Genomic DNA, 19,874 nt, shown 5'->3' with positions numbered 1-19,874 from the left:
TAGATGCTGCAAGGAGGGACTCCTTTTTTCACACCCCTCCCATAATCCCATCCTTTCCTTAATTCTTTAAAATACTCTAGTGAGAAAACCACAGGCCTAAGGCCAAGTCTTTGACAAGCTGCTTAATTTCCCTTGGTCTCAGGTTTTTCATTTGCAAAGTGGGGACAGGCGTGCCTGCCTTCCTGAGCCAGCCTGAGTCCTAGAGCACAGCAGGTGCTCCTGAGCTCTGTCGTGCTGTGGGTGAGAAGGGGTCTGTGTCCGTGGCCTGTCTAGAGTGTGCCATGGACAGGAAGCGGACATGATTATCGCCTGTGTCCTCTTTTCCTCCCTCCTTGTGAAAGGGATGGGGGCGGGATGGTGAACAACAGTCTTTTCTCACAAAGCTCTACATTTGCATCAAAAATGTTGATTTGTCATTATTTGCCTAAGTATCTGTCATACAGATAAATTACAGACTCCTGAGGGACAGACAGGTCCTGGCATTTTGCTTGGTAATTACCTAGTAATTGCTGAAAAAGTATCGTTAAGTTATAAAATATACTGATTCTCTAGTCCTGCCTACAGACTTTCTTGAAATTTGATAAGGGTTTATTTTCTTGGAAAATGGAAGTCTCCTGGAGGATACTAACTTAATTTCCCTTTTATCCACAGGCCCTTAAGAGGAGCAGTGCCGGTGATTTTCGAATAAGTGGAATATAGCTTCTGCTTTGTTCTGGTCTCTTTTGCTCACTGCCCCTTCATTTCTGTCAGAAGATTGGACTCATTGGACTGTCATGAAATGCCCCAAGTAAAATGAAAGCCAGCCACTTTGACTTTTGCCTAATAAATCTTTATTTTGTTTTCATCTTCTCTTCAGAAAAGAAAGATGTGACCCAAAGCCTAGAGAACTATACGTCCAAGTGTCCTGGGACCATGGAGCCCATTGCCCTCCCTGGCGGCCTCACCCTGCCACCGGTGCCCTTCACCAAGCTTCCCATCGTCAGGTGAGACGCGCCCTGTAGAGCCGGAAAGGCGGCTGCCCTCTGGGACACCGTCCTCTAGTCTGATTGTGAATAGAGATCTTTAGAAGAGCTTCCGTTTTTTGTTGGCTGTGTATCGGGTTCATTATCTCATTAAACTTGAAAGCAGCCCTATGACATGGAAGTAAGTATTTTAGAGACGAGAGAGTCAGGGCCAGCGACATTCCATAACTGCTGCAGTTCCGTGCCCACTAAATGGCAGAGTCATGTCTGCACCCAGCCTTGCTTGGTTCCAAAGCCTGCCTTGCGACCACTACACCGTGGTGGAAACCAGTCTGATCACATCGTCTTCTCCTTGGAAGTTTTCAGTCATTTCCCTTTCCGCAGGGCATGCACCCCAGCCACACGGGAACAGGGCAGCTCCTCGCCCACACAAGCGCTTGCCAGCTCCCGCCTTTGCTCTGCACTGCCTCTGCCTGGCAGGCTGTCTCCTCTCCCGGCTTCATTCTGTCCGTGCTCCCTCGTTCCTTCACGCTCATCCTCAGCCCCATTTCCAGGACACCTTTCCTGAGAGGCGAGCTCCCTGAGTTTCCATGGCACCCATTGCCCACCTCTGTCCCAGGATTTGCTGCCATGTGCCGTCCTTTCTGTGTGACTGTCACTCCTAAGAGTGTGAGATTTTAGAGTGGAGACCTTTTGGCACATGCAAAGTGGGTCCTTGCAAAAGGTTTTTGTTTTTAATTCACCACTCAAGGCTTGGGACCTGCAAAAGGTTTATGAGCTAATCCTGTGAGGTGATTTCTGAATTTCTGAAATATTTGTTTGAAGACTGGAAAGAAACAGTTGAATTTGACATTTTACTGTTGAGTGGAAGTGCTGTCTCCTTAGGATTCGGTGTGATGAAGATGCTAAGTATCTTTAAGACGCTCTTGGCTTGGCTATTGTTCCCCAGCTTCACTCGGTCTTGCCATGCACTCGCTTTGACTCACAGGCCTGCTGCATTCCATGAATGAGTCACTTAACCTCCTGGGTGTCAGTTTGCTTATCTCCCCACTATGCCCCCAAAATTAAGAAGAAAACCCATAGCATTAAGCTATTATGAGAATTCAATGAAGTAACATGTAAAAGTATGTGTATGGTGCTTAAGAAATGTTAGTTTTCTTTCTCCCTGCATTCTTTGAAGGCAAGTATAGTACTGCCAAATGAAATGGTTTCTTTTTGCCAAAGAGTTGTGTGCTCCCGAGAAGTGGGGGCAGAAAGGGTTGCTGTGCATTGCAGCCCATGGCAGGCCACACTGGAATTTTAAGGTGTTCTGAAGAGCACTGCTGAGATTGTTCATCAGGCAGAGCTGCAAGGAGCAGCATCCAAAAGGCGTGGCTGTGTCCTGAGAAGTTGCTCTGGCTGCTCCTCAGAATGTCCAGAGGGACTTGTAACACCGCTGTTTGGAGGGCCCAGGAAGGGCGTGGCTGCTCTGCAGTGCCCAGTACTTGCTCAGCATTGATGCAGGCTGTGGAGCAAAGGGGCCTTTGAGGCTTTTCTATGACTAAGACTTAGAGCTGAACGCATTTGACTTGGGATTAAGGGCATGATTCATTTTTTAAAGATTAAGGTCTAGAAAAGCCTTTCTTAATAATTTTATATTTACATCATGACTTGAATCATTTTTAAATTTAGAAAACCTTGCCTAGTAGAATGTTATGAAGCTTACAGAACATTCTGGGTGTTTGGTGCTATGTGTAGATATCCAGGAGCTCAGGCTTCTTGTCCCTGAAGCTGGGGATGATTGGTCCTTGCAGGTCATTGGAACCAAGGAAGAAGCATGCTTGTTCTCCTCACAGCCTGCCAGGCAGCCCTGGAGTTAAGCGAGAGGCCCTGGGTTCACTCTCACTTGTGTGTGGCCTTGGTAAAGAAGCAGCCTCTTTACACTTCGTTTTCTTCATCTTTAAGCCGGGTTTAAAAGTTGCCTCACACAGGGTGGTTTGGTTTTGTTTCAGCTGAGCAGAGGCACACGAAAGTGCAGAGCACCATGCCTAGCGCCTAGGAAGCGCTCAGTACATCTTAGTTTTCTTCTTGGAGACATTTTTTCACCTGTGTTTTCAAACAGCACGTTGAAAAGTACTGTAACATTCACATTTTAGTCCCTCGGCTGTTGAAACATTAGAGAAGGCAGATTGGGTGAGAGTCTAACAGTCTACCCTTTGGGCAGGCGCTGTTTTCCGAATCTTCTGTGTGCATCCCTTTCCTGGGCAGTGTGTCTCTTTCTCTGTTAGGGTCCTGAGGCTCCTGTGGCAGAGCTCCCTGCGAACAGTTAGCTGAGTCTTGCCTGGCATCCTGGTGCCATTGTTCTTGCTCAGTGTGGTCATGGACTTTTTTTTTTTTTTTTTTTTTGAGTTGTAGTCTCACTCTGTTGCCCAGGCTGGAGTGCAGTGGCATGATGTTGGCTCACTGCAACCTCCACATCCCGGGTTCAAGTGATTCTTCTGCATCAGCCTCCTGAGTAGCTGGACTACAGGCGTATGGCACCATGACCGGCTAATATTTGTATTTTTAGTAGAGACGGGGTTTCACCATATTGGCCAGGCTGATCTCGAACTCCTGACCTCGTGATCCACCCGCCTCAGCCTCCCAAGGTGTTGGGATTACAGGCGTGAGCCACCGGGCCTGGCCATGGGCTGTTTTCAAAAATCTGATTTTATGTATGGCCCACCATCTGCATAAACATATTTGTGATGGTTTTCTGAAGACTTTAGGTAGAGAAGTAACCCCTCAGTGTCCTGGTGACTCCTTCCTCACGTGGATCGTACCTGGTCTCATTGAAAACTGGGAAGAAGAACTGCCTGAGATTCAGTGTGGTAAACTCACGGAACATCAGTACAACTGGTCAAATGAAAGGGAAGGTCTTTGGAACATTTGGAGAGCCGGAGTATCTCGTAGCCTACTCTGCTCCCCACCGCTTAGAGAACAGACTCTAATGTACTTGCTTTGCATGGCTTACAGGGCCTCTGTGGCCTGCCGTGTCTCCAGATTTGGTTGTGAGCCCCCTATTTCCCTGGTCCTATGCTCCTGCTTTCCCTTGTGGGAATACTTAGAGTGGGCCAAATGTGTGCCTGGTTTTGTTCCTTCGTTTAGGCTTTATCTCTGGCTTGGAATGCCTGTGCTTCCCTGCTCTGCCTGATGACACTTAGTCATCTTTCATGATTTTAGTTCAAGGATTATGTCCTCTATAAAGCCTTTTCCAGAGCCACCCAGGTAGAAATGACTATACTTTCTTTGTAAGTTAGGAATTATTTCAGCTGTAAAGAACAGAAGACCTAATAGTAGATAGTTAATAGGAAGTTATTTTTCTAGTTTATTAAGAAGCCGGAAACAGGTGGCTTCTCTGTAACTCTGTCTTTACCTCATGATTACCAGATGACTGCTGCAGCTCCAGATAACACATCTACATCCAAGGCAGAAAGAAGGGAGGTGGGGCAGGTCTAGGGATGTCTATCTTTTGCTTAATAGGGAAGCAAAAATGTTCTTGACAGATTCGAGTAGGCTTCTGCCCCAGTCTCATTAACAGGAAGTGTGTCTCATGGCCATCTCTAATTGCAAGACAGGCTGAGAAAATAAATATTTAGCTTTCCTAGAATCTGTGATATAGGTGGGGAATGGAGAATGGGGTCAGAAATTCGTGCTTGGTCAGCCAGCCAACAGTATATGCCATATCTTTCTTCTGTAGCGCTTATGGAACTTGACTGTACATCTTTGTTGATATTTTGGGTCCTTCTCTCTTCTTTGTCTTCGTAGCCCCCAGGTGACCTTTTGTGTTGAATGAGTAAATAGTTGGATTCCTTAGAATATTTTGTAATAGCAGCTGATAGAAACCAGACTAACTTAGGCAAAAATAATTTATGGCACATATACCTGGAAAGTTCAGGGAGGAATTCATGTAGGGCTGGAGTCAGGGCTGAAACAACCTCATCAAAACTTGGTTTCTTTCCCTCTGAGCTCTGTCCTCTGCAGTGTTGGCTTTAGTTGCAGGTCCCAGGTGCTATCAGAGTGGCTCATCAGCTCCAGGCCTCACATCCTTTCGCTACTGTGTCCAGGAAAAGAGAGCAGGTGCCTTTTAGTAACACCTGTAAAGGAACGCTGCTTTCTTTCAGTGGGAGAATGTCCTTTTGCTTTTCACTGCCCCTCATGGAGTTATGTACTCAGATAGGACTGAGTCCCTGCAAACCACATGGCTGCAAGGAGACCATGTATAGTTCCTCTAAAGCAAAACCGAGGAATAGTTGGGCACAGGAGAAGAGTCAAGTGGATGTTAGGAAGCAACTGACGACACAATAGCAAATGACACCTAAGACCCACTCATCCCACCGCACTGCTCCAGATCAAAAGTCCTGGTTTTGGTTTGTGACCTGTAATGCTTATGAGTCAAGATAATGCATTGATGAATAGCTGCCCTTCGCAAGTCAGAAGGCATACCTTGGAAAAGCACAACCTTGAAGCAAGTGCACGCTTTATGAACTGCATGTTCTCTTCCTTGGACTTGTGGCACTTTCTGATGCAGAGTGCTGGTTATATGCTTCCATTCTTACTAATAAATAGGCTCGTGTTTTATATGAGACTAATTTTCACCCATAGATAAAAATGTGCACACTTTAATGTGCTGGCCAGATTTGCTTTTCATGCCTTTCTCCTAAGTTTTTGCCATTTGAAAGTAGGGAGAATTAGGACAGATGTGATGTCCTTGCTCCATAATTCTTCTTCTTCTTCTTCTTCTTTTTTTTTTTTTTTTTTGAGACAGAGTCTTGCTCTGTTGCTGAGGCTGGAGTGCAGTGGCACAGTCTAGGCTCACTGCAACCTTCGCCTCCCAGGTTCAAGCAATTCTCCTGCCTCAGCCTCCCGAGTAGCTGGGACTACAGGTGCGTGCCACCATGCCTGGCTAATTTTTGTATTTTTAGTAGAGACAGGGTTTCACTATGTTGGCCAGGCTGGTCTCAAATCACTGACCTCATGATCCACCCGCCTTGGCCTCCCACAGTGCTAGGATTACAGGTATGAGCCACTGCGCCTGGCCTCCGTAATTCTTTAGCCTCCAGCACTTCTCTTTTTCTTGTCAAAGCAAGATCTTTTTTCCCCCAAGATATGCCATGGGCCATACTTCTAGAAAAGACTGTATGCCACTTCCTTCTCTAAGACTATCATGATGATGTGTGAGGGATACTGATGTGTACACATCTCTGTAGGTTTCAGAAAGGAAGGATAGTAACTAAAATGCATTGACATATTTATGCCAAGCACCAATAAACCCCCTTCATGTAAAATTGGAAAAGCCACTGGCTTTTGTTCAGTAGTCTTGTATTCCTATCCCCCATTCTGCAGTTAGCTTTGTGACTTTGAACAAACGATTTAACTTCCTCTTCTTGAACTGAGGTTGATGAGACATACCTCCCATGCATGGATCAAATGAAATGTTTGGGAAATTGTTTTATAAGCAGAAAACTCTTTGCAGACATGAGTTCTTATAGAGGTTTCAGGGAATTTTGCCTCTAATTAGATGTCACCTTACCATTCCCTGTCAGTTTTTACTTTTGTTTGTACATGTTGAATTAAATCAAATGAATTAGTTCCATCACTCCCTTAAGAAATGCAGATATGTAGCTATTTAGTTATTTAAAAAAATTCCTGGGTTGGGCATGGTGGCTCACGCCTGTAATGTGAACACTTTGGGAGGCTGAGGCAGGGGGATTGCCTGAGCTCAGGAGTTCGAGACCAGCCTGGCCAACAGAGCGGAACCCCATCTCTTCCAAAAATACAAAAAATTAGTCGGATGTGGTAGCGCATGCCTGGAGTCCCAGCTACTTGGGCGGCCGAGGCACCAGAATTGCTTGAACCCAGGAGGCGGAGGTTGCAGTGAGCGGAGATCGCACCACTGCACTCCAACCTGGGTGATAGTGCGATACTCTCTCTCTCTTTCTCTCAAAAAAAAGAACAAGTTAAGGTAACCAGAGTGAAGGGAAAGTAACAGTGGGATAGAAAACTAAAGTGACAAGTTCTGTTAGTACCTGGAATTCATAATGTCCTACGTAATGGCTGGAGATGGGAGAGAGCATGATTCTGAGGTAACTGACAAGAAGGAAGCATGATTGACTACAAGAGCCCCCCCTCTCAAGAACAGGCATGTATCAGTCACACTGGGGAAATGCATCTCTTCCCAGCAATGAGGTGGGAAACCTCTTTAGTGGATTCGCTCGAAGAGAACGTTCTGATGTTTTGAGTAACATGCTCAGCAACATCCCCATGAAAATCTAGGCAGGTGTCTGATGTTGTTTTGCTGTTAGCATTTGGTAACGCATACTGAGGGCATGGGACCGGAGCACCAGGGGGTGAAGGTGGCTCTCCCAGAGGACAGGGCAGTGTGGCCTGCTGTTGCCTGGCTTGCATTAGCCCCCGTGCTGCCAGCATCTAGGATAACGGGTGGGCTGCTGTGCATCACACACTCCTTCATGAATGCCATTGAGCTTTTGGCAGGAGTTGGGCAACAGAGAATCCAGAGTTATGTTCTCAGGCATCAAGAAGAGCTGGTAGGTGTCTGCCGATGCTGACTGAGGAGAGCGGGCCTGTGTTGTTAATGCTCTCAGCACCTGTTCCGTGGCAGGCCTGCAGTGAATCTGTGTGCAGTAGTTAAATGTCCACATCACATGTAGGGTTGTCCCCCTCTTCCTAAATCCTTGCTCCTCATCTCCACCTGAAGGAAGGCCTGGGCAGTAGCTATGGACTAGGCCAAGGCTTCCTTAGGAAACAAATCCGGGACTATCTTCATATATCAACCAAACACTTCAACGTCCTATGCCCAGAAACATGGATTTTACCAGTTTAATTAAAAAAAAAATTGGTGCTGGGCACGGTGGTTCACACCTGTAATACTGGCACTTTGGGAGGCAGAGGTGGGCAGATCACTGGAGGTCAGGAATTCGAGACCAGCCTGGCCAACATGGCGAAACTCCGTCTCTACTAAAAATACAAACATTAGCCAGGCGTGGTGGCAGGTGCCTGTAGTCCCAGCTACTTGGGAGGCTGAGGCAAGAGAATCGCCGGAACCCAGAAGGTGGAGGTTGCAGTAAACCAAGATCGTGCCACTGCACTCCAGCCTGGGCGACAAGAGCGAGACTCTATCTCAAAAAAAAAAAAAAAAAATTAAGTCAGGCATTGCAGGTCAACCCGTATGACATAAGAAGAGCTCAGTAATATGTACACTTGAAAACTAAAGCTCCTGTTAGTGTTACAGGATAAGTTCATTGAAAAATGTCTACATTGGTGAGTAAATTATCAGACCTGCTATATAGAATCGTTAAACGTAAACGAATTTACTCCTGGGTTTGGCTCATAATTATGACTTTGGTTTTAGAATAGATGATCAGAGCCATTTTCTTTTCCCTTGAGGCCTTTCTTAGTATTTGACAATAAAACTATTTTAGCAATATACAGGAAGATACTTACTTGTTCTCTGTAGCATGGGAGCATAAACTAGGCTCACCCAAAGATGATTTCAAGTAATTATGATGCAAGTAATGAAAAAGGAGCCAAAATACATCCCTATTTTAATTGTATTCCAAAATTCAATTAATAAAATATTTATTGAGTGCCTAAGATGCGCTTTTGGTCCAAGGCTAATTGCGAAGAGGTAGTAGTGGCCAAGCATGATCTCATCTGCCAGGAGGTGGCCAAGCCCACATCCTGTTGCTGTTGCCCAGAGTTAAAGCAGAGGATGGTTCTGATAGAACTATAAGTGATCTTTTTTCCTTACTTATGGAATTCTCTGCAAAAATGATACAGTGTGTACACAGTAGCCAACAGTAGACTATCAGGCCCGTAGTAAGCGTGTAGATTATTAACACACTGTAAGTCCTGGATTATTATTAAGGAAGTGGAATAGAGTTTCAGTGCCATTTCCAGTTAACCAGTGAGTCTTTAATTTGGGGGCAGTGATGGGGGAGCGGGATTCATTGAATATTTTTTTTTAAGAGCTAACATTGAGCTCTTTCAACCTGGAAAAGAGCTTAAGAGTTAATGAAGGCATTTACGTGAACAAAGACCCAAATCCTCTAGTCAGAGTGAGCTTCGAGTTGCTTTGATACGTTTAAAACTTAAACTTTTAAGTTAATTCTGCCGTGTGAGGAAGGATTCTAGGCATTTATTCAGAGAGGTGTTTAGAGGCCCAAATTCAGGGTTGTGCTTCGGCCTCCCAGACACCAGTCAGGATGCAGCCTCCATGACTGTGTTCACGCCACTGTCCAGGATTTTCTCCCATACATGGTCTAGCGGCCAAGCCATAACCTTCCTTAAGAATTTCTTAAACCAGAGCTATTTAGAGCTGATGAGAATTGTACAGCGGCATTCAGGATGGGAGCGGCTGGCCCCACCTTGCTACTACAGCTGGCGCGGTCGCCCTTTCCAGCTCGCTCAGTTGCTCCGGACTCGGAGCAAGCAACCTCCACACTGTCACACACACGAGGCACTTGAGGCCAGTCGTAGTCTCCACCCATCTCTTCTTAGATATGTTTCTCTGTGAATAAGATTGATGAATTAAAAACCAAGAAACAAAAGGTGAGTGGTTGTTGACTGTCATTCCTCTCGACCAGTTCGTCTGGTGTCGCTTCCTGATCAGCGCTCTGCGGTGCTTTGCGCGGCCCCGACGGCTGCTGCTCCTGAGGGAAGTCAGGTTTTTACGGTGTCAGCAGTTTCCAGACGGAATCTGTCAAGATCATCCTTGTCTTGGACACTTTATCCCTGGACTTCTGCTTTACTGTTGGCAGCTTCATAGACCAAGTACAATTTTTATTAGTTCTGCAGCTAGAGACAGATAAGGCCCTGGTGCCCCTGTCCTCAGCAGGCTCACATCACAGCTGAGTGGAAACAGATACAAAATGAAACGGTTCTGATCCGCTATGATAAAGGCATAATGAAGGGCACACACAAAGCGAAGGGAGCTGGGGAGCACGTGCTGGGTGTGCCCTTCGTCTGGAGGGTGCGGGGTTAGCACCATCTCCTGCCGTGAGTCACTGAGGGTGGTGGGTGAGAACCACACACGTGGCAGGCTTCCTGGGGCTGGGATGTGGGTCTCTGGTGGGGATTGTCTGCCGAGTGCTGTAGGTGTGCTTTGCACAGGGCAGGATGGAATGAGGCATCTGAGGTCCCTCCTCACTGAGAGAGGTGGTGATTTTGTGGATTCTGTAAGGCAGTCATTATTACGCAGTATAGGTTAGGGTGCACTGTGGCAGAAAAATTAACCCTGAAATCTTCGTGATTTACTGTAACAACAGTTTCTGCCTCACTCACACAAGTTTGATGTGGGTTGGGTGGCTCTCCAGGGCAGCTGAGCTCTGGGAGGTTGCTCAGTGCTCCAGGCTGCATCTGTCTGGTGCTCCACCTTCTCAATGTCCAGCCTCCAGGATCGCCATGGCCATGCAGCCGAAGGAGAGAGCTGGGGGCTGGCCTGTCGCTCTAAAGTGTGTGTCTCTCAGAGGCCTCGGTGGCTCCCACTCACAACCTACTGGCCAGAGCTCCTCAGGTGGCCTCACCTTCCTGCGGAGGCCGGGAGGCGGGGGGTGGGAGCATGTAGATTCATCGTGATGAGTGTCACTCTCAGTCTTCCCGTTTTCCCACCTCCACCCCTTGTCCTTTCTGTCTGACGTCCAGGAGTGTTCCAGATCTTAACCACCATCTTCCCAAACTGGTCACAAGGGTGACAGCACCTTCTAGTACTGTGGTTTAAGAGCATAGTGTCACCTATTGTTACTGCTTTCCAGCCATCGGATTTGGGGCAATATACTTAGTCCCTCTTGTGTGAGTTTCCTTATTGATGACGTGGAGACAATAGTAATTGTACCCAAACTAAGAAGGTGTTTGTGACGTTTAAGTGAGATAATACATATGCAGTGGTTAGCACAGTGCCTGATTATGCTCAGGCTCCATGGATTGATAAATTTATCTTAATGCTAGCTGGATGAATTCGAGCATGAGTACAGATTGGCAGACATCCACAGCTGGGATGCTGTGGCAAGCAATGTCAGATACAGATGCTGCTGCTGGAGAGGCAGTCATGCATGCGAGTAGAGCAGAGGGTGCTGTTGACCTTCTCATGGGTGCCATCTCTTCCTGTGGGTCAGGGTCTGGCTGCCACTTGCTGTGGGCAGGTCCCTCGGGAAAGGGAGAGGCAGAGAAGAGCCATCCTGGGCCAGGCAGTGGGCCCTATGCCAGGAGTCTTTAGCCGGATCCTCCCCATGGGTCCATGGGGAAGGTGGTGGCCCCACCTGCACTTTATACACAAGGAACCTATGTTTTAGAGATGGCAAGGCACGTGCCCAAAGGCACACGGCTGGTAAGTGTGAAGTGAGATTTCAAGCTGGCCTTTCTGACTCCAGACCATCCTTGGGCCCAGTTCAGGAGTCCCCAGAGGGAAGTGGCTGCTCCCCTAGTTCCAGGGAGTGATTTCCCCTCTCTGGGAGAGTCTTGAGTTACTGTTGCAACACTTCCTTGCTGTGTCCTGTTGCCTCGGAGTGCTTTTCCTCCCTCCATTTATCTTCTTCCTGACTGATTTACTGTTTTTCTGATACATCATGTTTGGTTGTGTTTATCCTGAAACCACGCTAACCAGACAGTTGAAGTATTTGTGTTCTGTTTGAAACAACAGGCATGTGAAACTGTTGAACCTTCCTGCTAGCCTCCGGCCACACAAAATGAAAAGCTTGCTGGGTCAGAACGTGTCAACCAAAAGTCCCTTCATCTATTCACCAATTATCGCACACAACCGTGGAGAAGAGCGGAACAAGAAAATAGGTAGGACGTTGATCCTGGCTTTCCCACCGTGCTCTGCCACCTGATTTCCAATGGCTTTTCTAGATTTTTAGAACAGAATTTTAAGCCAGTTCATGCATGTGCGTGTGTGTGTGCATGGATGTGTGCACGCATGCATATGTGTGTATATGTGTGTGCATGTGTGCATACATGTGTGTGTATGTGTGCATGCATGCATATGTGTGTTTACACGTGTGCATGTGTGGATGTGTGCACACATGTGCGCGCGTGTGTGCGTGTGTGCAGTCTGTCATGGAAGTTTATTTGTTGCTTTTGGCAGGCAATTGCCCATAGATCTGATTTTAAAAAATTTATTTCATATAAGGTAATTTTGTGAAAGTTCTGGAAACCAGAAAGACTTTTGTTAACTGAGACTTATGTGAACTACAGAAAAGTGATCATTGGAGATGCAGACTGATTTTCCAAGGGCTGAAGTGACTTCTGAATCATCAAAGAAAGATTCAGGGTTGGATTGTGTTCAGGATTGAGTGGGGGATGAGGTAATTGTGTTATGTTCTTTTGTGAACACAGGTGATCAGGACAGCCAGTCCTGGGGTTAAGCTGTGTTGTGGGAGAGACTGGGAGTGGACAATCTCTCCTGAGCTTTCCTGTGTCTGAGCTCTTGTCCCTCCTGCACCAGGGCTCAGCATGCACCACCAGCCCTGTCCCTTGGTGTCCTTCCCGAAGCCCGGCTGTGGTGCCAAGCTCCCTGTCCCTTGCTGCCACTTGCAGGAGATTGTGATTGCCGGTCACTGGGGACCACTGCCGGTCGAGCCCACATGCCCTGTGACAGAACCTTGAGGGCCTGGAGGCTGGCTGCTTCTTGGCGACTGCCGGGGCCTCCGAGGAGTGTGAGCGGGAGGCCTGCGCAACCGTGGTGCTCTGCGTTTGATATCCAGTGCTTTCTTCTCCTTCTGTTTCTTTATTTCTGCTCTTAATTCCTGTACCTCCAATTTAGGAAAAAGGCATTCCAGCTCCTTTTCCCACCATGCTTTTCTTTCCAGGACAGAGGCTTCCTGTTGCACTTGCAAGCTCACCCACACCTCGAGTTACGGACGGCAGGCGCTCCCTGACCCCGCCCTGCCCACACCCCTCCCACTCTGTCGGGCTTTTCATGCCACCTCCTGCCACCATCACTCTGGTTTAGCCATAGTGACTCCTTTCTGGTCGTGGAAAGAAACAGGCTTGATCCAGGCCCAGGGCTTTGGGGCTCGCTGTTTCCTTTGCCAGGGACTCATCCCCTCCCCCTCTATCATTGGCTCTCTTGTTGTCACACCCTTTTGGTCTCTGTTCAAATGCCCCCTCCTTCAGAGGGGTGTTCTCTGATCCCAGCGCCTTGCAGGCCACTCCTCCCACCATCTCTAGCAGTGTTGTCTGGGATTCTCTTCCCAGCTTCTCTCCAGCTCAGACCCACACTGGCCCATTGATGCTTTGTCCCGCAATATCACCTGAAGCCCAGAATTCTGTCAGGCTGTGTGCAGCTGCTGTCTCCCCAGCACCTGCAGCAGTGACAAAAGAATGAATGAATGGATAGGGTACATATTATGAATCCCATTTTATAGATTTGATAGACAGAGAAACTGATTCAGGACGTTTAAGTGTCATGTCCAAGAACTCACAGGAGAACCTAGATCTCACTGTACATTTCATGTTCCTGGCAGGGCATGGTGGAATTCAAGGCAGAAGGGACAATAAGAGCGTTATGTGTAGCACATCATCTTTTGTTTTTTTTTTTGAGACAGGGTCTAGCTCTGTCACCCAGGCTGGAGTGCAGTGGTGTAATTAGGGCTCACTGCTGCCTCAACCTCCTGGGCTCAATTGATCCTCCTGCCTCAGCCTCCCGAGTAGGTGGGACCACAGGTGCACACTACCACACCCACTGATTTTTGTATTTTTTGTAGAGATGGGGTTTTGCCATGTTGCCCAGGCTGGTCTCGAATTCTTGGGGTCAAGTGAATCGCCTGCCTCGGCCTCCTAGAGAGCTGGGATTACAGGTGGGGACCTCTGCGTCCAGCCAGCACATTGTCTTGATGAGCATTTCTCGTATATTACTAGCTCTAGGATTTCTTAGCTTCTGTAAGGGTCTCATGATAAACTTCATTAACAATTTGTAAATTATCTGAATGCCTTAAAAAATAAAGTGCTTCAGAGGAAATAAAGTTGTTTGCTGAGATAAAGGGCATAACTAGGGTGGGAGTACTCAAAGAACCTTGTGCTTTTAAAAATGGTAATCATTTCTTTTATTCTAATTGTGCTTTATAAGAGGTTATCATATGTTACCTTGTTTAGTTTTTCTAGTATTTTTGGGAGATTTCATTTTTATCTCCCTTCTACAGATGAGGAAACAAACTCAGAGAAACGACTTTTAGAAGTAACTAAAAGTTACTCAGTTAGTGACAAGCTTGATTTCACATCACAGACCACGTGTCCTGTTTCCGTTAGTACCCTGTGGTTTCCTCTCACTTGCACAGCAGGTGTGGGAGAGACCTATTACCTGGACCCCACAGTCCTCACCCTTGGCTGGTTTTTCTGTTTAGTTCATGCAGGCAAGACACAAACATGAGAAGTTGACTGTCGAGACTAAATGTGAATAAAAGGTCTCTAAAACTGTACACCTGTCCGCAGGGGTACCTGGTTACTTACACGTTGAACTTGAATGAACAATAAACACTGGGCTAACTGGGAGTGGGGTGTGGGGTGGGGGCCCCGCAGACCCTGGGGAAGCCCTCTGGAGGCTCAGACGCAGCCTCCCTCTGAGGAGCCGTGTGGGCTTTGCAAGGAGTGGCTCCAGCTGTTGTAGCTGTTCACTGTTAGAATGAGAAGAAAATAAAGAGACATGGGGTCATGCCCTTGAAAAACTGCAGTCAATACTGTATTTTGGAAAATTTCTGAAAACATGAGCGCTAACTATATAGTCTACTCTAGAATTTGTGTGTGTGTGTGTGTGTGTGTATGCGTGTGTATGTGTGTATGCATCTGTGTGTGTGTGTATGCGTGTGTATGTGTGTATGCATCTGTGTGTATGTGTGTGTATGCGTGTGTATGTGTGTATGCATGTGTATATTGTGTGTATGCGTGTGTGTGTGTATGTGTGTGTGTCTATGCATGTGTGTGTGTGTGTGTATGTGTTTTTAAAATGCCATTTTTAGTCTATTGATTCTGAAAGACACCCCAACCTTGTCTCTCCTGCCACTGCTTCTCTGATCTGGAGAACATGAGGTGACAGGAAGTGTAGGCGCTGGGTAGACGTGGTGGATGAACAGGCAGGGCCTGATGGCGGCCCCAGATGTGCTCCAGCGTGTGTTGCGGTAAGCAGGAGAGAGCTGTACAAATCCTGTCCTCACTGTGTTTTGGGGACATTGTTTCCTGGCCTCCTGTGGGAATGCCACCTTTCCTCTCTGGAGGGCGTCTTCCGAGCTCCGTGGGGATGGGCCGGCCACCCTCAGGGCTCCTCTGTCTCCCCTGCCCCGGACTCGCTGTCCTACGAGTGCTCAGGCTCTTCCCCCTGGGACCTTCTAGAGTCTCTGTCTGCTCTTTTGCGTTCTCATCGGGGTTGGTGATGAGCTATCTCCCCTACAGAACTTTTGAGGAAAGCTTCAGTCCTTTTGTTGAGAAAAACTTCTAGAGGTGATTTAGGAGACTGGAGGTGTGAGACTCCTCTTCTCAGGATGGGCCATGTGATATGTGGGGCCCAGTGCAAAATGCAAACATAGGGCCTTTGTTCAAACATCACTAAGAATTTGAAGACAGCAACAGCAGAGCGTGAACCCAGATGCCAGGGCGCAGGGCCCTGTGCCACTGATGGCATGGATTGTAGGCCCTGCCTCTCTGCTTTTCCTTTTCAATCTTAAGAAATTGTTGGCCGAGTGTGGTGGCCCACGCCTGTAATCCCAGCACTTCGGGAGGCTGAGGCGGGTGGATTGCTTGAGCCCAGGAGTTCGAGATCAGCCTGGCCAACATGGCAAAACCCCATCTCTACACAAAATACGAAAAATTAGCCAGTCCTGGTGGCGGGCACCTGTGGTCCCAGCTACTTGGGAGGCTGAGGTGGGAGAATCACCTGAGCCTAGGAGGTGGAGGCTATAGTGAGCCAAGATTGTACCACTGCACTCCAGCCTGGGTGACAGAGCAAGACCCTACCTCAAAAAACAAATAAAAAGACATTGTCGAAGATTCCTTTTATGAAAATTACAATCTGTATTTGTTGAAGAGGGCTTAAGCAAACATTATCCAGTGATTCTCAAAACTATTTGATGCTGATGCTGCAGGCATTATTATATTCCCTATTTCCAGATGAGAAAATTAAGACTGAATGAAATTTAAGTACCTGCCCCAGGTCAGATAGCTTGTCAGTGACATTCCCCAGGCTCCATGCCAGGTTGCAGGACTCGATGCCCAGGGCCTTTTTCCTTTATAATATGGCTTCTCACCGTAGTAAGAAGTACCTGCTCATCTGGGCTGAGGACAAATTCAGTGGATGATGTAAGATTTTTTTCTGAGATATAACACAAGTTTCAGCCAAAATGCACATTATTTGTTTGGTAGGAAAATGCAATTTATATCCCATAGCTTCTAATATCTTTTTGGCAATGTACTGATCAGTGAGTGTGCAGAGGCTTGACAGATCACATAACTTTAACCTAAATTTCCAGTCTCTCTAAATGAACCTCGGTGTATAATTGGGGGAGGTATCATCACAACCGGTGGCATAGGGTTTTAGAGATGAAGAAGCTCTTGAGGGCAGTGTTTGAGACCATTTTCCACTTTAACTTGGAATAGTTCACGAGTCTTTGTGTGTTGGCTGGTGTGGCCATCATCCGAGCGACATTCATTCAAAGATGACTGCAACACTGGCCTCAGCTTGAGTGTGTTGGGTTGAAGGCCTTCTGTCATTTTTGATAGGTCTTTGTGGTGCTGCCAGGCTTAGTGCCAAGGTCGACTGCTGCCCCAGAGGCAGCGCGGTGGCCTGGAGAGGCTGTGGCTGTCAGGTGGACCTGGGCTGCAGCCTGGCCCTGCAGCTCCCCACTGTGTGACCGTGGACAGCTGATCGCGCCTCTGCAGTCATGCCGTCTACGGAATGGGGACATTAGAAGATGACACGGAGGGTGGTTCTAAGGATCAAGGGAGATAATGTTTCTAAAGTCCCTGGCAGCCATTCAGTAACATATTTGGTAGCAGTTATATGCCCTGTGCTATGTGCTGGGGATGCATTGATAAATCAGGAGTCTTTCCTGCCACGTGAGTCCATACAGTGTAGCAGAAAGAGACGAACTTGTCAATAAATGCCACCGCCCGGTGCCGTGGGTCCACAGATGACAGCATGCACAGTGTGTCCCGCAACAGGGAGGGCAGGGCCTGAGGTGAGGGGGTTTCAGAGAGGCTAATTCTTGTGCCTTCACACTATTTCTGGGACAAAATAGGAAGGGCCACCACCGTGTGCTTTGACATGCTGAGGGTGGAAGGGGGTTATCTCCTTCTTTCAGCAAAATCACTTTTCAGGCCGGGCGTGGTGGCTCACGCCTGTAATTCCGGTACTCTGGGAGGCCAAGGTGGGGGGATTAGTTGAGGTCAGGAGTTCGAGACCAGCCTGGCCAACATGGCGAAACCCTGTCTCTACTAAAAATACAAACAAAATTAGCTGGGCATGGTGGCACACACCTGTAGTCCCAGCTACTTGGGAGGCTGAGGAAGGAGACTCGTTTGAACCTGGGAGGTGGAAGTTGCAGTGAGCCGAGATCACACCGCTGCACTCCAACCTGGGTACAGAGTGATACTCCATCTCAAAAAAAGAAAAAAAAAAGAAGAATAAATTTTTATGTAATCAACAGTTTATTTTAGATTCACCCTTTAGTAGACATGGACCATCTAAGTATACATTATTTTTTCAGTACCCTAGAAAGTGATTTTTTAAATGGCTTATTATTATTATCATCATCATCATCATGACCATGATAGGACAAGCCGTTTCTTAATTACCAGGCGTTAGCCACTTGTTTAAAGAGAGTGACCTTCTTCATTTGTGGTGAGGAGTGGGCTGGGATGCTGACCATCAGTGGTGCCGGGCAGGCTGGGTGAGGCCGGTGGGCAGGTGGGCTGGGAGCATGTTGTGCTCTGGCCATTGATTTATGTGCATGAGGAGAGCGGGTGAGCCCCCTCCCATTGAAGGTCCTCAGAAGCTGGTGGGCCTGGGAGGTGGGGGGCATGGAAGCTAGGATGAGGGAAGGACAAGAACTGAGTTTCTGGGGTCCTGAGAGGTGAAGCAGTAGGGTGAAAAGAGTGTAGGTTTTGGAACCAGACAGACTGGAGTTCGAATCTCAGTTCTCTTGCTTCTCAGGACCATAGGTCAGGCAGGCAGGCCAGCCTGTCAGAGGGGTTCTCCTCTTTTGTAGAACGGGCATAGCATTTGTGCTGCTGACATAGACTGTGGCTATTCACTGCGTTGTCCAGAGGCTCAGAGGAGTACATCGTGGTGCAGGCATTGGGGGAGCTGTTAGCTCACCTGGTGGGCACTGTATTAATTTAGGCAATGTCAATATGCCAGCTCTGGGTCAGATGTCATAGGTGTGGTGGAGTCAGTCCTCATCTCTGTGCAGGGTGCAGAGTGTGTGGAAAAAGCTGTGTTTTGAGAACACGCTTATGAAAGCTCTGTGAAAGTTGAATAATTCTGGTCAACAGACTTTCTTATCTGCTAGAGAAAAAGCCGTCCACTGCCCTGTTAGCCACCCGTGTCTGCTTGGGGTGCCTCTGAGTTCAGAGGCTTGAATCCAGCAGCTCCTCTCATTTGCTGTGTGGTTCCTGGGCCAATTTATCACCCTGTTTGGACCTTGAGTGTTTGCCTTGCAGTGATGGGGGTTATCATACCTATCTCAGGAGGTCTTTGTGCTGAGTAATGAGATAACCTGTCTGGAAGTGCCTCACACCTAACACATGCCTGCTACGTGTTGATTGATTCTGAAATTCCTTCTGGTTTGCCTACGAGAGGATTGTAAAGGGAGGAGGGGGTGATAGAAATTGGGACAGATGCTGAATTAGCTTTTTGTTGCTTTGTAACAAATGACCACAGACTCAGTGGCTTAACACAACACAAATCTGCTTCCTCAAGATTTGTGTGGGCTTCAGCTGGGTCCTCTGCTCAGGGATTCACAGGACTGAAATCTAAGTGTCATCTGGGGCTGTATCCTCATCTGGAGGCTCAACTAAGGGAAGGGCCTGCTTTCACGACTCCTCAGGCTGTTCTTCATTCATTTCCTGTGAACCCCATTCTCTTGCTGTCTGCCGGTGCTGCTCTCAGCTCCTAGAGGCTGCTCTTAGGCCCTTGCCATGTGGTCCTCTCCAAAGGCCCTCTAGGCAAGGATATGGTCTCCTGTGCGGTCTTACCTGATTAGAACAAGCCCATCCAGGACAACCTTCCTTTTGATTAACTCAGAGTCAATGGATTGAGGTCCTCAATCACATCTGCAAAATCTTTCCACCTTTGTTTTACAATATAGCCTAATCATCATATTCACACTGAAGGTGGGGATTACATAGTGCGTGCACACCAGATTGTGCACACCAAGGCTGGGGGTTTTGGAGGTCATCAGAATTCTGCCCCCGCACAGGTACTGAACTGCAGTTGACCTGGGAGTAGGTGGGGAGGAGAAGCCTCCCCTCTCACAATCTTAGGGGAATAGGGCAAATCACACTCCGTGTTACTCAAAAGTGACCCCAGTGCTATCTTCCTGTGTTGCCAGCCTCTCAGCCCTGTGAAGCGCGGTGTGCCTTATGGCTCTGTACCAAGAACAGTGCCATCTGGACTGATGCCAGCATGAATGCAGCCCGCCAAAGGTGGCGACAAGCGCCATTCATGTGGCATCAAAGCGCCATTCATGTGGCATCAAAGCGCCAGTGACGGCTGCCTTGCTTTGTTTCAGAGAAAGCTGGTGGAAAAAGCAGCTTTGAATCACTCGTCTCAAGATGATCATAGAGCCTGCTGCCTCACTGAGAATATAAATTGCCAGAGGAATAATTGGAAACCATGTGGAAAGTGAAAAAATACCAACAATACATGGATTCATTTATGTGTGTGTATTT

At 47.6% G+C, this 19,874-nt stretch overlaps 1 protein-coding gene across 4 annotated transcripts in view; it reads left to right on the top strand.

Moving 5' to 3' along the window:
* TRAPPC9 (trafficking protein particle complex subunit 9) overlaps nt 1-19,874 on the top strand; it is a 744,079-nt gene that overhangs the window by 146,197 nt on the left and 578,008 nt on the right. For all 4 annotated transcript variants that reach the window (XM_024250828.3, XM_009244129.4, XM_024250829.3 and 1 more), the window contains 2 exons: nt 857-983; nt 11,638-11,783. In XM_024250828.3, the coding sequence (XP_024106596.1) occupies nt 857-983; nt 11,638-11,783 (273 nt within the window). The remainder of the gene's footprint in view (nt 1-856; nt 984-11,637; nt 11,784-19,874) is intronic.

The sequence above is a fragment of the Pongo abelii genome, chromosome 7, assembly GCF_028885655.2.
Source record: "Pongo abelii isolate AG06213 chromosome 7, NHGRI_mPonAbe1-v2.0_pri, whole genome shotgun sequence".
Lineage (NCBI taxonomy): Eukaryota > Metazoa > Chordata > Mammalia > Primates > Hominidae > Pongo > Pongo abelii.
This window is presented reverse-complemented; position numbering and strand designations above follow the sequence as displayed.